This window comes from Pleurodeles waltl, chromosome 12 (genome assembly GCF_031143425.1).
Source record: "Pleurodeles waltl isolate 20211129_DDA chromosome 12, aPleWal1.hap1.20221129, whole genome shotgun sequence".
Lineage (NCBI taxonomy): Eukaryota > Metazoa > Chordata > Amphibia > Caudata > Salamandridae > Pleurodeles > Pleurodeles waltl.
This window is the reverse complement of record NC_090451.1, coordinates 500,038,593-500,057,152: the sequence shown is the minus strand read 5'-3', so window position 1 is coordinate 500,057,152 and position 18,560 is coordinate 500,038,593. Positions and strand designations below refer to the sequence as shown.

Genomic DNA, 18,560 nt, shown 5'->3' with positions numbered 1-18,560 from the left:
GGTGTCTGAGACACCATTCTGCATATGATTTTGCGACTCGGAAATCTTGCTACATCTGGCCCTTGGTTCCTAACAGGCTGACGGCAGTCGGGTTGTGCTCAGCCACAGCGCGCCATGCTGATCACAACCACACTTACCACTAGCCTTTCCATGGCAGGGACACCACCATTGAAAGGCTGAAGATAAGTCAGTGCTGGGGGACAGTGGGGGGACCCTGCACTGCCCATGCCCATGGCAGGCGACCCCCTGCTCAGCACTGTTGGAATGCGCACTGTCAGACATTGCTCATTCTGAGAGTGCTGGGGTGCTACGCTATTGGCCTAGGCTCAGCCTGGTGGGAACATTGTGAGACAACGGAGGAAGCTACTGGCATGACGGTGGCGTCCCCCCCACGGCTTTGGTGGTCGTGTGGTGGGACCTCCAGAGTCGTAATGAGGCTGAAAGTGTGAACGGGTGACAATTTTCCTTTCAGCAGTGCAAAGGACTCCTCTAGACTTCCATCCCACCTGCAGATTTTGCTCTTGGAATGGTCATGAGAACGATACCAGTGTAGTTTTTCACTGAGTGCCACAGTGCTGATGAAGATGTGAGGAGTGTACTTCTATTAAGTGCAATGTACAGCCACTTAACACTTTTTAGCAAAGTATGGAAAAAGTGATCCATGTACCGGAGGGCTACGAAGCTGGCTGGTCTCCAGCCCAATTAGTCTGTAAGGAATTTGTTTTTTAGTTGAGAGATGTGAGAGCCCTACTCAAGTATTAAATGCAATCTTTATCAGGGTGAACCATAAAAGTCACTAAATAAACCTGTGCTTATCCCTTGGGTAGCTTGGCACTAAAGTAATCAGACATAACTTAGTAAATACAGCACTCAAACTGTAATAAAGTGAAATAACGGACTCCAAAATGACACAAATCTAGTCAGTAGAACCAGGTAAAAATAGCCCCAAAAAGCACAAAGCCCACTTGCAGGCATCTCGTTGTGCTGGACAGGGTCAAACTCACAGGTTCAGGCTCAACATGATGGAGTGCAGGTTGAATACAGGGACCAGAATGACCCCTGGAGAGGTTTTAAGTTTTCTAAGTCCAATTTCACTTGAGGAGCCCAGGCAAGAGCTTCATGTTGGCACAAGGAGTATGTTGCCAGCTGGAGCTCCACGTTAAGAGTTGAAGCAGGCAGTTGCTGTTTGGGTGCAAAATGCAGATTGATGCTAGAGCTTTGCATTGGTGAGAGGTGTGGAACAGTGTATCTGATAGAGACTTCTAGTTTCAGATTCCTTACCTTTGAATTTCCCCAGGCGTCAGGCTGGATATGGAGATTTTTTCTCCGAGCAGTACCCCTGTGCGCCTTTAGGTGGCGTTGGTCGACTCTGTAGGCATCGTTGGTGTCCTGGTCGCCATGATGAATTCACAGTCGTATATAGGCGCCACACCGGTGCGCTGACGTCAGTTCTTTTCTTTCCGCGCCAGCATACGCGTAGATCTGGAGAAGAGCTACCCCAGTCATTTTTTGACTAACAGCGACATTTTGTCTAATTCATTTTTGATGAGTTTTGGTGCGTCAAGGTGTTTGCCCCTTAAGAGTGGATTTAAGCCCTGCGACTCCTTTCACCACATGATTTTGATGACGGATCCGTACCTAGTGTGCCTTTGGTGTTTGGAGCGTGATCATGAACCTGAAAGCTTTGAGGGAGCGGTCCCTGAAGCTCATGGCAGCCGGACACTCGACTCTGCGTCATTCCCAGCCCCGTTCGAGAGAAAGGTCAGGAGACTGGTCGCGGAGTCACCACCATTCTTCTTCGTCCAAGTCATCTGGACATTCGGGTAAGAAGAAGAAGTCAAAGAAGCGGAATGTTCTTCGACTTCGTCCTGTCGCTCGCACGACGTGACGCGGGAAGAGCATCGACGCTCTAGTCCTCGTTCCTCGGAGCCTCAGTCTGGGTCTGCTCCGCGCTTCCCTGAATTTCTGGGAGCCGGGGCTACCCCTGCCCAACTTAAGGAGTTCTATGAGGCCATGCAGCTCTTATTTGGGCAGCCCGACCCACCCTTCACACATTCAGGCCCAGGGGAGTCGGTTAGGGCCTCCTCCGGCTCAAAGCCGGCAACTTCGGGCCCGACTCCGTAGGGCACCTCAGGATCCGCTTCCAGATCCATCCTGACTCCGGTCGTGCCAATGCAACCTTCCCCGGCGTCGGGTCAGACGTTGACGCTCCCGGTGGTGATTAGGCCCACAATCGACGTCGACCCTATACTCCTTCCCAACAACCCGGAGCCGTAATGACGTCGCTCAACGCGATTCCGTTTTCCATGGGCAGTGCTGTGCCCAGGGTTGATCATGAACCCTATTTCTATGGGTATGGATATGGGGATGGTGTAGAGGAGTCGCTGGACCCTTTAGAAGACCAGCTTGAGCCTGAACTGGACTGGGTACAGGGTTTGGGTGATGCCAGTGGGTTGGACACCTCCCCTTACACCGACATGTTCTCTCCCTGTACCGTGGCTACAGAGGAGGGAGCATCTTATTCTATGGTGGTGAGAATGGCGGCCAGGGTTTTGAACCTCGAGTTTCCTTCTGTGAACCTCCTGACTGAAATGCTTCAGCCTGGGGCCTCCAGCTCGGGACCCCTTCTTCCCTTCAACGAAGCACTTACGGACGTCCTACCGGGGACCTGGTCCAAACCCCGCACAGGGGCTCCTGTGACCAGGACGATTGCCCGCCGCCATCGGCCTGCTCTGACTGACCCAAATTTCCTTACCCAACACCCTTCGCTTGAGAGCCTTGTCATCCAGGCTTCTTTATCCTCTGGTGTATTCCCTACCGCTCCCCCGGACAAGGAATCAAAAAGACTGGACAATTTAGGAAAGAAGATGTTCTCTTCTGCTAGTCTAGCGCTGTGGTCCGTGAACACCACATGCCTTTTGGGCTGCTATTCCCATACTCTCTGGGATACAGTTGCACAAGTGCTGCCTCAAGTTCCGGAAGAGGCCCGGAACGTTCTCTCCCAAACCATGACAGATGGGATAGACGCAGCCAAGTTCATGATCCATTGTGAACTGGATATGACCGACTCAATAGGCATATAGGTTGCATCGACGGTGGCACTGAGACACCACGCCTGGTTGAGGACGTATGGCCTTTTGGGGAATGTCCAGCAGTCTTTGATGGGCTTGCCCTTTGATGGCATTTGTCTCTTTGGAGACAAGGCAGACTCAGCGCTCGAGCACTATAAGGATTCCTGGGCTACGGCTCGGTCCCTTGGCCTTGCAGCTGCTTCTCACCCCCCTCAGTCCGCCTCTTGCTCCTTTCGTGGCTACGGAAGGGACACCCAACCATGTCCATTTCCACCAGGCCACGAACCGGGCATGCTGTACAGCGCCTGCGCGGACCCGGATGCAGGATCCACCAAGCTTGTGGATCAGGGAGTCAGCGGGCTGCCCAGTCCACCTCTGTCCCCTCCTCTGCCTCAAAACCTTCCTAGTCCTTTGGGACATTCGGGACCAGTTGGCAGCAGAATTCTCCATCATCTGCCCCACTGGGAATCCGTTACCACAGACAGGTGGGTTTTACAGATCGTCTGAAGGGACTACTCCCTCCCCTTCAAGACTTCTCCTCCAGCCATGCCACCATCATACGATCACCTGTCGGAGGATCATTTGGCACTTCTCTGCGAGGAAGTCAATGCTCTCTTGGCCAAGGGAGCCATAGAGAGGGTCCCTGTGCCAGAAATAGGTTGTGGTTGCTATTCCCGCTACTTTCTGGTGCCCAAAAAGGACAAGGGACTTCCCCCTATCCTAGACCTCCGGTCCCTCAATCTCTTCCTGAAGAAGGAGAAGTTCAAGATGTTAACCCTAGCTGAGGTCCTTTCTGCCCTGGACCCTGGAGACTGGATGGTTGCGTTGGACTTGCAGGACACCTATTTCCATATTCCCATCCTGCCGGCCCACAGACATTGCCTACGATTCGTGGTAGCTCACAAGCACTTTCAGTTCACGTGCTCCCCTTTGGCCTTACCAGTGCCCCTCGGGTGTTCACAAAAGTGATGGTAGTGGTTGCAGCTCATCTGCGCAGGTTAGGGGTCCCAGTTTTCCCCTACCTCGACGACTGGCTGTTGAAGGCGGACATGCCCCAGAAAGTTGTCTCCCACCTCCAGGCTACGGCGAACCTCCTGCATTTGCTGGGGTTCACTATCGATGTGCCGAAGTCACACCTGACTCCCTCTTAGGCGCTCCCTTTCATTGGAGCTGTTCTGGACACAGTGCCATTTCGGGCTTATCCTCCCAAAAAGCGAGTCCAGGATATTCGGGCAGTGATACCGATGTTTCAGCTTCTATCCAGGATTTCGGGGAGATTGACTCTGAGGCTGGTGGGCCTCATGGGCTAATGCATCCTGCTGGTCCAACATGCCAGATGGCATATGCGGGCTCTGCAGTGGGACCTGAAGTTCCAGTGGGCGCAGCATCAGGAGAATCTCTCCGACATGGTTCAGATCTCAGAGGGAACTGCGAAAGACCTGCAGCGGTGGTTGTCAAATCCAGATTGGGTCAATGGCAGATCCCTTTCCCTTCCCCAACCAGATCTCACAGTAGTGACAGATGCATCTCTCCTGGGATGGGGCGGCCACATGAGAGAGGCAGAGATCAGAGGCCTCTGGTCTCCGGCGGAGTCCGGGCTCCACATCCATCTTTTGGAGCTCCGGGCGATCCGACTTGCATTGAAAGCATTTCTTCCCTCTCTCAAAGGGAAAGTAGTGCAGGTGTTCACCGACAGCACCACCGCCATGTGGTATTGCAACAAGCAGGGCGGAGTGGGGTCATGGACCCTTTGTCAAGAGGCTTCTGGACATGGCTGGAACACCAGGGCATTTCCCAGTGGTTCCCAAACTGTGCGCCGCGGCTCCTTGGTGCGCCGTCAAAATTAGCCAGGGGCGCCGCACACAGTCTGGAAACCACTCGGAGGTGCTTTTAATCGGTAGCTTTTCACCGTGGTTTTGGAAACAAAACCCCCTGCATTAATTATTGTGACCAGCGGAGGGCGCCAGAATACCATTAATAATATCCCTATGACAAAAGAAAATAAATAATTTAAAATAAATGTTTTTCAGGAACCTGAACGAGAGAATTAAGAAGTCAAACTGTAAATAGTGTAGGTACAGGTACAGGCTGGGATTACGTTCCCCCACCCGCCAAAAAAAAGTAACATAATGGGGAGCCGTGGCCAACACGGCCAATAGGTCAAAGGAGCCGGGTATCGAAAAAGTTTGGGAACCACTGGCATTTCCCTGGTGGTTCAAAATCTGGCAAGCTCTATGAAAGTCAGAGCAGACAAACTCAGCCATCGATGTGTAGTCGATCACGAATGGTGTCTCCATCCGGAGGTGGCGCAAGGTCTCTTTCAGCAGTGGGGAGAGCCTTGGTTAGATCTGTTAGCCTCTGCAGGGAAGGTCCAATGTCAGCTGTTTCGCGCATTGGAGTTTCCAAGGCGGCACTCGCTCTGCGATGCTTTTTGTCACGAGTGGAACTCAGGCCTCCTGTACGCCTTCCCTGCCAATACCACTTCTGCCCAGAGTTCTGTAGAAGATCAGGCAAGACAGGGCCCAAGTAATCTTGGTGGCTCTGGAATGGGCACGAAGAGTCTGTTATCCCAAGCTCTTGAGCTTTGCCATCGATCCTCCGATCAGACTGCCACTTCGGGAGGATCTTCTGTCTCAGCAGCAGGGACGGTTATCCACCCAAACCTGTCTAGTCTCTGCCTCCTTGCATGGAGACTGAGCGGCAACAGTTGACGGCTTTTGACCTTCCACCCGAAGTCTGTAATATCATCTTGGCAGCTAGGCGTCCCTCCACAAAAATGGGATACGCCTGTTATTGGAAGAAATTTGTGACATGGGGTATCAACAAATCAGTTAATCCCCTCTCTGCACCTCTCTCAGAGCTTCTCCTCTTCATTCTCTCTCTTGCCCAGCAGGGCTCTTCTCTGGGCACCCTCAAGGGATATTTGTCTGCCATCTTTGCCTTCTAACGGCTACCAGACCAACTTTCTCCTTTCAAATCTCCCATTGTTGGGAGGTTTCTTAAAGGTCTCACTCATATGTTTCCTCCTGTGCCGTTGATCATACCCCAGTGGGATTTGAACTTGTTCCTCACATACCTCATGTGCACCCCTTTCGAGCCGCTCCACAACTGTCCTTCATGGCTCTTAACCCTTAAAACAGCTATCTTGATTGCCATCACCTCTGCTCGATGAGTAAGTGAGTTTCAGGCGTTTTCTTCAAAGCCACAATTCCTAGCAGTGCATCCTGACAAAGTGGTGCTCCGTACCAGGGCTTCCTTTCTTCCCAAAGTGGTAACGCCTTTTCACGTAGGCCCATCTATCACCTTGCCTACTTTTTACACCCCCCACATCCCTTTCATGAGGAGAGACTCCACTGTCTGAATCCAAAAAGAGCATTGGCGTTCTATCTAGATCGTACCAATGATTTCTGGGTGGACGATCAACTCTTTGTGGGATATGTGGGTGCGAAGAAAGGAAAGGTGGTAAAGAAGAGGACCATCTCACGATGGGTAGTTGTCTGCATCAAGATGTGATACGCTTTGGTGAAAAAGCAACCCCCCAAAGGGTTTGCCTGCTCATTCAACCATAGCAACTGCTGCTACCCCAGCGTTAGCACGCGGAGTTCCCGTCCTGGATATGTGTCAGGCCGCAACATGTGCGTCCTTACATATGTTCACCAGGCACTACTGCCTGGACAGTCCGGTCCTCATGAAAGGTTATTTTGGCCGTTCGGTCCTGTAGGACATTTTGGTGTGGTCCTAGTTCGCAGCCCACCACTGGGGATGGTATTGCTCAGGTATCTATTCAAAGATAAGGACTCTGAAACTAGAAGTCCCTATCAGATGTACAAGTTACTTACCTTCGGTAACAATAGTCTGATCGAGACATATTCTAGTTGCAGATTCATTACCGAGCCGCCCATCCTCCCCGCACTGCAAACTGATTTCTAGGGACACGTACTTCCCTCTAAGGGCCCTAGTTTTGGTGCACCATTCTCAGTGTTCATCATGGCTCCGTGCTACTGGCGTGGAAAGTCGTGACAAGAAACTGACGTCAGCGCGCCGGGGTGGCGCCTACATACGACTGTGACGTCATCACGGTGATCACAACGCCAATGACGCCCGCAAAGTTGACCGATGCCACCTAACGCTGAGCAGGGGTACCGCTTGAAGAAAAGATTTCCAGGTCCAGTCTGACACCTGGTGAAAATCAAAGGTAAGGGATCTGCAACTAGAATATGTCTCTACCAGATATATCATTACCAAAGGCAAGTAACTTGTACTTCTTGACGTGAAGAGTCCACTCACGAGGAGTCCCGTACATCAGGGATTTTCAACTGGAGTACTGTTTTGAGGCAAGAGGAGTACACTTTGATGCAAGCAAAGAGCCCAGGACCTGGGGCATCTCTTGGGGATTCGGACTCACTCCAGCAGAGGCCAGGAGCAGGGATCACTCAGATCCAGTTTGTGCTGGTCAGCTGAGTAGTTGAAAGGAGGCCTCTGGAAGCTTGTTGTGTCCCTGTAGCTCAAACAGGAGGTCAGCCAATTGACCCTTGGAGTCACGTCTGAGGATCCTGGGGTCAAGGTAAGCAAGTCCAGCCTTCCTTCTTCAAACAGCAGGTCCAAGAGTGTTCTGATAAGAGGTTCTGGAGGTGCAACATTTAAACCCAGTGCCAGCCTTTGTGAAGGGGCAGTCCTTGGCCTACTATCAAACTGGTTCTGGTCAGTTCTTCCCCTTCCCCCAGATTAAACTCCAAACTGTCTAGGGTGACAAGGGCAAAGGCAAGCCTCGTTTCAGGTTCATTTGTGTATGTTGGGAACTCCTTCCCAGCCATCCTGTCAAGAAGACCTACTCCCTCTGCACCCAGGGCCCTTTTGCCCCCTTGTCTGAAAAGAATACACAGCACTCCTCACGAGGGCCATTCACAGTCATGTCACAGAAGCACTGTCAGAGAGGCACATTTGGTTTAGACAGAAAAATATCAACTTCCTAAAAGCAACATTTTCAGAATAGTATCTTAAATCCTGACTTTAACATTAAAGAGGATTTTAAATTACAGTTCAATTGAGTGGAAGAAACATTTGATTTCTCTATCTGTTAACAGACTCAAGTTATCACTTATAAAGTATAATATTGGTATACCAATATTAGTTTTTTTGAAGAGATAGCCTTGCTACAGTTAAAACAACTTTAGGGGTTTTTCACTGTCAGGACATGTAAAACTTAAACACACATATCGTTTTTTAAATACCATGTAACCTGCCCTTTGAGCCTGTAGGGCCAACCTTGGGGGTGAATTTTAAGTAGTAAAAAGGAAGGTTTAGGCCTGGCAAAGGGTTTATTTTGCTAGGTTGAAATGCAGTTTAAAAGTGCACAATGGGCTGAAGTGGCTGGCCTGAGACATGTTTTACAAGGCTACTTTTGTGGGTAGCACAAAGAGTGCTGGAGCCCACTGCTACCATGTAATTTACTGGCCCTTGGTACATGTAGTCCATATTCTAGGGACTTATAAGTAAATTTAATGTACCAATCAGGTGTATACCAGTTTTACGATGTTTAGGAAGGAGAGCTCAAGGACTGTATCCCTGGTTAGCAGGAGTAAAGTGCTCCGAGTCCCAAAAGCCAACAAAAACAGGTTCAGCAAAGGAAGGCAAAAATCTGGGGTGACTGTGCAGAAAGGACCTAGTCCAACATGACCCCTATCCAGCCAAAATCTTTGGTAGGCTAATCAATACCTTGATGGTCTTCCCTGCTTAGGTGATAGAACGTGGACAATGGACCCCTTCCGCAGTGGCACTTGTCCCTTCCATACCCTCTAAACCTAGTTGTATCGTTCTGTCAACACTCTCCTGAGCCACTGGGATGTCCCATGGTAAACCCTTTGCTTCATCTGTGGACCCCATCTGTAACAAGAAAAACAAGTTTAGCAAAGAAGGAAACAAATCTGGGGTAACCCTGCAGAAAGGGCCCAGTTCAACAGTTTAAAATATGAAAGTACAATTAAATTACAGTTATAATGGCACTCAGAATGTAATAATGTGATGTAAATGCTGCAGTTTTATGACTTCCTTTGTAAAGCTCCCCAAAGTAGCAACTGCCATTATTAGAATCAGTTTTTCTATTATGGATTACAAAGTTGTATTTGGTATTACTAGTATGTGACTTACACTTAGCATCCAGACATTCCCATATTGAATTTCCTCAAAGACACCCCTGTCAAATATTTGCTTCTGCATTTCATAGTGAACATGAAGACAGCATTAGGACGAAACCTATTGTGACTAATATGAAATAAAGGAAGATGAAACCTTGTAATCTTTACTTTGAATAGTAATGAATAAAAGTAATTTAACATATATATCACATTGATGATGTTTTCACTGGGTTACGGTTGGCCTTAGGGGCACGTATAAGTTTAGAGTTGGGATTGTTTGGACAGTTTGGATTTGAATAGGGTTATTTAAAAATGTGTGGCTAGGTTTGAAGGTTTGGTTATGGATAGGTTTACTGTTGGTGTTTGGATTAGGGTAGAGATAAGAGGTAGTAGAAGTGTTAGGGTTAGGCTTATGTTTAAATTTATGATTAAGACTAGAGTTATGAATAGGATTCAATCTAGGCCCATGTTCAAGATTCTCAATAAACTTAGAATCAGAAATCTGGTTATTTTGAGAGTTGATGGGGTAAGGCTGTGTTTACCATATAGTTTTGGTAAGGGTTGCTAAATATTTTCTTGACAATGGTTACTTCTTTATTGATGATACAATAAAAAAATGCACCTTTTGCAAGCTGGGTTGTTCATAATCATTCATTCATAAATGTATATCTTAATTCTTGTATTTCTTCTTATCACATAATCTGCATTGATGTAAATAGGTAATTTCCTGAAAAGTCAGTGTTCAGTTTCTATCTTATTTATTCATACACAGGTTCCAGGACGACTGCATGAGTCCTCTTCGCCTCATACATCTGATTTGATGCAAGAGTTTATTGTGTTCAATAACTTGCAGGTTAGACTGTTGGTTCTCTTTTTACATAATCATTCTCAACACTAAATGAATATTGTTAAACCTCCATAGTATATATTACTGAAGATATCATAACAGAGTACACAAAAGTAATTCGAAGCTGTATTAAACATGCTTATCCATCTACTAAACAATGTTAATTTAAACAACCCTTTTCCTTATACTCCTTGGCACTCTCCTCAAATAATAACATTTTAATTTATACAAGACAATTTTAGCACAAAAGAAAAAGGAAAAAGTGAGCACAAGGCAAAGAATGAAGAGGAGAAAAAAATAAAAGAAGAAATAGAAACGTTTTGAGGAAAAGGAAAGACAAGAAACGAAGGATCAAGATTTAAGCCTGACATTTCTAACTTCTACTGTGATTTAACCATGATTCCTAACATTGAGACCAATTGGAGTCCTTTATCAATTAATTAGTATTTGTAATGGTGGGGGATTTCTGTATCACCAATGTAAGAGGTGTTTCACCAACAAAATCATGAACAACGATGCTAGATTTGGTTTGGAATACTGCATTTTCTTACAACAGTTGTCAAACTTAGTCACATGTGTATCTCCATATAAGTGAGTTTGTTTTTTAAATAATCTCCTGCTTTGTTCTTTCCCTCTACGTTGTTTTGGCATCCTCCTCTGGTGCTTATGAGTCATGCTTGCAGCATACATTTAATGTTGTCTAAGTTACCCTTAGCAGAAACCACTATATGATTTACTTACATTCAAAGATGTTAAGAAGTCATTGCATACAATTCTAAGCATACTGCACTGCTCACTTTAAATCAGTCTCTACCTCTATCCTTATTAAAATTGCTTCAAAGAAGGGTATAGCTCAGTGCCTCTCAAACTTTTTAGAACCAACACCTAATTTTTAGAACAACAAACTTTTGCGACCCACCTAGATTTAATGGGCATGAGGTAGGTGATTTTTCTTTTAATGTAACTAAAGCATCGTGTGGTAGCACACTGTAATTTACAGGCAACGCATTTTCCATTGAAATAGCCACCAAGGGCCTCATTATGAAGACCGCCAGCCTCACAGCAACGTCCAGGACCGCCTTTGCTGTGGTGGTCCGACGGCCACATAAAGACCCTGGCAGTCAGACCACCAGGGTTCTGCCAGGATCCATGATCCTGGTGGCGTGGCAGTGGCAGAGATTGTAATCCGTCAGGGCCCAGCACCATCACAAGACAAAGAGGGCAGGTGTATGGATAACATAGGAAAGAGGTTTTCGTCCATGTCAGCCATTACCTTACCTGCTGCCAACACTCTGGCTATTTTGGGTCGTTATGACCGTCAGATGTGGTCTGACATGAGTGCTTTCATTGACCTCATCCCAGAAGATAAACAACCTAAGGCACATAAAATACTACAAGAGGGTGAGCGCACATCTGCAGAGGTTATTGATTGTGCACTAGATATATCTTCAGCTAGCAGGAGCAGCAGTCTTGCTTCCTCGGGGTTGGTTAAAGGCAACCTCATTTAGACCTGAGGTTCAATCAAGAATTCTTGCCTCATTTAGACCTGAGGTTCAATCAAGAATTCTTGATATGGCCTATGGTGGCGAAACTCTGTTCAGTAAGCACATAGATGACGCCTTACTAGCCATCAAAACGGACACAGATGCTGCTCGCTCTCTTGGTACTCTGCAGTACAAGAGGCAACCCTTTCATGGAGTCAGAGACAGGGGTTTCTCCCCTTTTAAGGGTGCCTACCACAGACAATACCAACAACAGTCCCAATTCAGGCCTACCTACCACCAGTTTTACCGGCAACCACCTATGCCAGCTTACGCCAAGCAAGGCGGCAGAAAGAAGCAGCCCCCCAAAATCGAGAGACAAGTCATAAACAATGATTCTTATCATGTGCTGGCTATAGGTCCTTATTTCCCACAAACCAACAAAGTGAGCGCAAATATTTCACAATACCAACAACATTGGGAACAGATAACATCGGACAAGTGGGTGTTGGATATAGTAATTCTTGGTCATGCGCTAGATTTTGTGCAGAAACCACCAAACCACCCTCCAGTGAAAACACACTCACTTCACCTTCACTTACTAAAGCAAGAAGTATCTCAAATGCTTTTCAAGGGTGCAATAGAGAAGTTTCCCATTCATCAGAGATGTCTAGGTTTTTACTCTCGGTTCTTCCTAGTAAGAAAGAAGTCCGGAGATTGGAGGCTGATTCTAGATCTCAGGCAGTTAAACTAATTCCTGCATAAGCAATCATTCCATCTTCTCAACAGTGGAGATTACTTGACATCGTTGGATGTCCAAGATGCCTATTTCCACATTCCCATACATCCCAGGCATCGCGAATACCTTCGCTTTACTGTAGCCGGTACCCACTATCAATTCAGGGTTCTCTCTTTCGGGCTGAAGTCAGCACCAAGGATTTTCACGAAGTGTCTCACACCAGTGGCGGCTACTCTGCGCAACCAGGGTTTTCATATGTTCCCGTATTTAGACGACTGGTTACTAAAAACACCAACTCCGCAACAGGCCTCCGATGCCACCAATGCATGCCTTATTTTTATTTCACAATCTCACCTGACGGGGACTCACCAGAAAGCATCCACTATTCCAACGCGCAAGATGGTCTTTTTGGGTGCAAAACTAGACACAGACAGAAGCAAGGCTTATCTTTCAATAGAAAGACAACAGAAACTTCCCAACCTCACTCTTATGATTTAAAAAAGAAGGTTTGTTTCTGTAAGAACATTCAAGTAACTTTTAGGAATGATTTCCTCTTCAATAAAGCTGGTACATCTAGCAAGACTAAAGATGAAACCACTACAAGAGGAACTACAACTTCATTGTATCCAGTCTCAAGGGTCCTTCGAGGACTTGATCAAAATCACACCAAGGATGGTAGAAACCCTACAGTGATGGTCCCAAACCAGTCACATTTCTCAGGGGTTAACTTTCCTAACTCCAATGCCAGATTTCATCATAACAATGGATGCCTCTCTATAAGGCTGCAGAGGTCACTTGCAAGACATGCATTCAAGGGAAATAGTCCGATTCTCAGAAGAAGATGCACATAAATCTTATGGAGCTGAAAGCAATCTCTCTCACGCTGAAAGCTTTTCTGCCTCGAATTTCAGGATCTTCGGTGTTGATCTGTATGAACAGCACGACAAGCATGTATTTTGTCAACAAACAGAGAAGACCACAATCTCTCTCCCTCTCACCAGAAGCTCAAGCTCTCTGGAACTGGTTCACTATACACAAAATATCTCTGAGAGCAGAACACATACTGAGTATCAACAACGTCCGTGCAGACTCACTCATCGGGACAGACAACAGTTGCCATGAATGGGAGCTCAATCAGAAGGAAGTAGACAAGATCTTTCGACACTGAGAACGACCAGCCCTGGATCTTTTTTCTACCAACGAGGACGCCAAATGCCACTTTTACGCCAGTTGGTTATGTTATGTTAATTGACTTATAAAGCGCATGGCTACCCGAAAGCCTCCCAGCGCTAAAGGACAATCCCCATAACTATTGAGGAGAAATGGCTAGATCTAGAACAGCCAGGTTTTAAGTGCCTTTCGAAAATTAAGTTTGTGGCTGGTTAGTCGGAGCCTGAGGGGGAGGGAGTTCCACAGTTTGGCTCCCAAATATGCCATCATGGCACCGCCCCATCTGGCTTTTTTGATTCTAGGTGACGTGGCCAGTGCTGCTGACGCAGACCTAAGGTCTCTGGTGGGCTTATAGAATGTTGCTTAGGTCTTCAACAGAGTAGGACCTCTGTTATACAATGACCTATGGAAAACACATAAGGTTTTGAATTTTATATGCTGTCCCACTGGTAGCCAATAAAGAGAGGCAAGGGCCGGTTTCACAGAGGTATGCCTTGGAATTTCTAATAAGAGACAGGCCGTGGCATTTTGTACCACCTGTAATTTCCTTTTCATGTATTTAAGTGAGCCACAAAACAATCCATTACCATAATCAAGTCATAATGGTTGCCTGAATAATAAGCCTATTCACAAGGGATGGGAGTATTACAAGAACCTTCCTTAAGAGTCTCATTAATCCAAAGCAAGTGGCAGAGATTTTCTTAACATGATGTTCCAGCTTCAGTTGGGGTTCTAACCAAATTCCTAAGCTTTTAACATACTTCTTGGGGGGAGGCAATTCCCCCAAGGAGCTAGGCAGCAGAAGATTCTAACCCGGACCCTGGTGGTGGCACAAAATCATTATTTCTGTTTTGTCACCGTTTAATTGGAGCATACTGTCCGTCACCCATCCTGATACTGCCTGTAGGCAGGAGGACAGTGCAAATCCCTCCGACGCTGAGTTAGTGGAGAATGAGACCACTAATTGGGTGTCATCTGCATAAGAAACAAGTGAAAGTCCATAAGATTCCACCAGCTCAGCCAGTGGGGCCATGTATATATTGAATAGCGTAGGACTGAGCGAGGAGCCCTGTGGCACACCACAGCTACATTTAAACCTGTCAGAAAAATATGACCGGTCAAGGACCTTGAATGATCTATCTCCGAGAAACGAGGTAAGCCAACTAAGTGCTAGACCCTCAATTCCAATTTCCTTCATCCTTTGGCCAAGCACAAGATGATCTACTGTATCAAAAGCAGCACTCAAATCAAGAAGTATAACAGCCGTCATGTCACCCAGGTCCATACGATTTCTAGCCTCTTCCATGACGGCTATCAAAGCTGATTCGGTGCAGTGAAGAGGCCTGAAACCCATCTGGTTAGGATGAAGTATATTGTTATCCTCCAAAAACATAGATAATTAAGTATTAATATATTTATCTATTATTTTAGAGGGAGAAGAAACTAGTGAAATTGGTCTGTAGTTTTTTAGCACAGTGGCATCCAGGTTAGGTTTCTTTAGCAGGGGTTTGACTATTGCATGTTTCCACTGACCAGGGACAATGCCCCTAGATAATGAAGAGTTCAACAATTTGGTCAGAACCGGGACAATAGCAGGGGCCCCAAGAGCTAGAATAGAAGGAAGAGCCGGATCAAGTGGAGACTCTGACTTCAGAGAAGTATGGAGAGAGGCAACCTGATCCTGTGAGAGAGGGGTAAATTGTGAGATAGTGGCTACACAATTAAAAGGATGGTTAGTCTGAACTTCCGCCTTAGCCTTACTCTTAGGAAAATTTGAGTAAATATTGATGATTTTTTGTTGAAAGAACAGAGACAGATTGTTACTGTGCTCTTCCGAAGCTTCAATTGAGTCCCCATCTAGGGGAGACTGAAGAATTTCTTTGAGCACCTGAAAGACCTCTTTAGAGGAGCCCGAGGCTTGTTCAATTCTGCTAGCAGAATATACGCTTTGGGCTGATTTTATTTCTGCGTGATAAAATCTAATCGCCTTCCTGTATTCATCCCTTGCTACGGGGTCATAGGTATTTCTCCACCTTCTTTCTAAACCTCTACACTTTTTTTTAAGAAGATGCAAGTGAGGGGAGAACCACTGAGTGACAGCTTTCCGGCGACTCCCGATTTTTATCCTATAGGGAAGTAGGGTATCTAGGCAATTGCTGATCCATTCGTTGACTGGATCAGTTTCAGTGTCATTCCTATTAAAGAACATAGATTTGCGGCTTTCCAGCATACTAATCCATTCGCAAGTGCTGAGTTTATGCCATTGTCTACACGAATGAGCTATTGGCTGAGATGGTCCCCTAGCCATGGAAGTAGCTAACTTTAGTGAAATTAAGAAGTGATCTGACCAGGCCAATGGAAGAGGGGGCCTAGAAGTTAATGCTGCTAAGTTACTAAAAACTAGGTCAATGGTTAGAGGCCCTTATCATGAGTAGGGCCTCTAACCAATTCCTGGGGTCTTGAGGGAATGCCCTTTCGATGCGATGGTCTGGGATCATTGCATACACTTTTCCCCTTTTCCAATAGATCGCCAGACTTTCAAGATGAAGACAGAGGGTTGCCAACTCATACTCATAGCACCTAGCTGGCCCAGACAGTATTTGTACACAGAACTCATTGTCCCATCCTTGGCCAATCCCATACAACTTCTTAGCAAACGATACTCAATCAATCAATCAATCAATCAAGGATTTATAGAGCGCACTAATGATCCGTTAGGGTCTCAAGGCGCTGGGGGGGAACTACTGGTCGTAGAGCCATGTCTTGAGGCGTTTCCTGAATGTCAAGAGGTCTTGGGTCTGGCGAAGGTGGAGCGGTAGGGAGTTCCAGGTCTTGGCGGCTAGGTGAGAGAAGGATCTTCCTCCGGCGGTGGTGCAGCGGATGCGGGGGATGGAGGCGAGGGCGAGGCTGGCAGAGCGAAGATTGCGGGTGGGGGTGTGGAGGGTGAGTCTGTCATTGAGGTAGACTGGGCCTGTGTCGTGGAGGGCCTTGTGTGCGTGGATGAGGAGTTTGAAGGTGATCCTCTTTGAAACTGGTAGCCAGTGAAGGTCTCTGAGGTGGGGGGAAATGTGGTCGCGGCGTGGGATGTCCAGAATGAGGCAGGCGGATGCGTTCTGGATTCTTTGCCGCTTTGTTAGGAGTTTGGTTGTTATTCCTGCATATAGGGCGTTTCCGTAGTCCAAACGGCTACTGACCAGGGCGTGGGTGACAGTTTTCCTGGATTCGACAGGAATCCACTTGAAGATTTTGAGGAGCATGCAGAGAGGGTTGTAGCAGGAAGAGGAGATGGCTTTGACCTGCTGAGTCATGCTGAGTGTCGAGTCCAAGATGAAGCCTAGGTTGCGTGCGTGGGTGAGGGCGCGGTTCCTAGGGAGGTGCGCCACCAGGAGTCATTCCAAGTTGAGGGGTTGGTGCCAAAGATGAGGATTTCTGTCTTGTCTGTGTTTAACTTGAGGTGGCTTGATTCCATCCAGCTGGCAATGGCGTGAAGTCCGTTGTGGAGGTTGTTCTTTGCAGTTGTAGGGTATTTTGTGAGGGAGAGGATGAGCTGAGTGTCGTCTGCGTAGGAAACTATGTTGATGTGGTGGGTTCGTGCGATGTTGGCGAGGGGGGCCATGTAAACGTTGAAGAGCGCAGGGCTGAGCGATGATCCTTGGGGAACACCACAGATGATTCTGGAGGCTTCTGACAGGAACGGTGGGAGGCGGACTCTCTGGGTTTCTGCCTGAGAGAAATGACGAGATCCAGTCGAGTGCCTTGTCGTGGATTCCAGTGTTGTGGAGGCGTGTGCGGAGAGTGTGATGACATACCGTGTTGAAAGCTGCGGAGAGGTCCAGGAGGAAGAGTGCTGCTGTTTCTCCTTTGTCGAGCATGGTCCTAATGTCCTCTGTGGCAGCAATGAATGCAGTCTCGGTGCTGTGGTTTCTGCGGTATCCGGATTGGGAGGTGTTGAGTACCTTGCTGTCTTCCAGGAACCGGGATAGTTGGCTGTTTACGATTTTTTCGATGACCTTGGCTGGGAAGGGGAGGAGGGAGATCGGCTGGTAGTTCTTGGGGTGGTCTGGGTCTGCCTTTGGTTTCTTCTGCAGGGCATTGATTTCTGTGTACTTCCATCTTTCTGGGAAGGTGGCTGACTCAAAGGAGCTGTTGATGGTTTTGCAGAGGTGGGGGGTGATGATGATGTTTGCCTTATTGAAGATATGGTGAGGGCAGGGGTCCGATGGTGATCCGGAGTGGATGGAGGCCATGGTGGTGGCGGTGTCCTCTATGTTGACGGGGGTCCAGGTGTGGAGGAGGTGGGTGTTGCTTGCAGCGTTGGGTTCTTGGGTGTTTGTAGTCAGCTGGTGGGTCTGGGGTTTGAAGCTATTGTGGATTTCTTCTATCTTTCGACGGAAGTGGGTTGCCAGTGAGTTGCAGAACTCCTGTGATGGCGGGGGTTCGTTGGAGCAGGTCCTGGGGGTGGAGAGCTCTTTGATGATGCCGAAGAGCTCTGGGCTCTGGGGGTGGGGCCCAGGCGAGAGTGGAGATCAGTTGATCCGTTGATATTTTGCTCCAGTTGCGTCGGTGGGGTTGTGTGTGGTGGTGGTGAGTGACTGGTTTCTGGTAGGAGAAGTGGATGCAGCGGTGGTCTGTCCAGTTGAGTTTGGTGGTGTGGCTGAAAGAGATGTGGTTGCTGGCTGAGAAGATGGGGTTGAGTGTGTGGCCTGCGGAGTGGGTGGGTGAAGTGACAAGTTGCTTGAGGCCGAAGTTGGCGAGGTTGTCGATTAGGTTGGTGGCGTTGATATCGTTGTTATTTTCTAGGTGGAAGTTTAGGTCACCAAGGAGGATGTAGTCTGTTGGGGCGAGGGCTTGGGAGCTGATGGCGTCGGCGATGTCGTCGCAGAACTGCGGTCTGGGTCCAGGGGGTCTGTAGACCAGTGTTCCTCAAAGTGTGTTGTTGGTGTTGATGTGGATTTTGAAGTGGAGGTGCTCGGCAGAGTTGATGGTGTCGTGGGAGTTGGTGGAGACTCTTATGGTGTTTTTGTGGACTATAGCGATTCCTCCTCCTGGTCTGTTGATTCGGTCTCTTCTGGTGATCTTGTAGTTTTCTGGTATGGATATGGCTACGTCTAGTTCCGA

At 47.6% G+C, this 18,560-nt stretch overlaps 1 protein-coding gene across 2 annotated transcripts in view; it reads left to right on the top strand.

The window, feature by feature from the left end:
• Positions 1 to 18,560, top strand: part of LOC138267955 (uncharacterized) — a 1,270,490-nt gene that overhangs the window by 1,215,398 nt on the left and 36,532 nt on the right. For both annotated transcript variants that reach the window (XM_069217240.1, XM_069217239.1), the window contains exon 19: positions 9,978 to 10,058. In XM_069217240.1, coding sequence (XP_069073341.1) covers positions 9,978 to 10,058 — 81 coding nt within the window. The remainder of the gene's footprint in view (positions 1 to 9,977; positions 10,059 to 18,560) is intronic.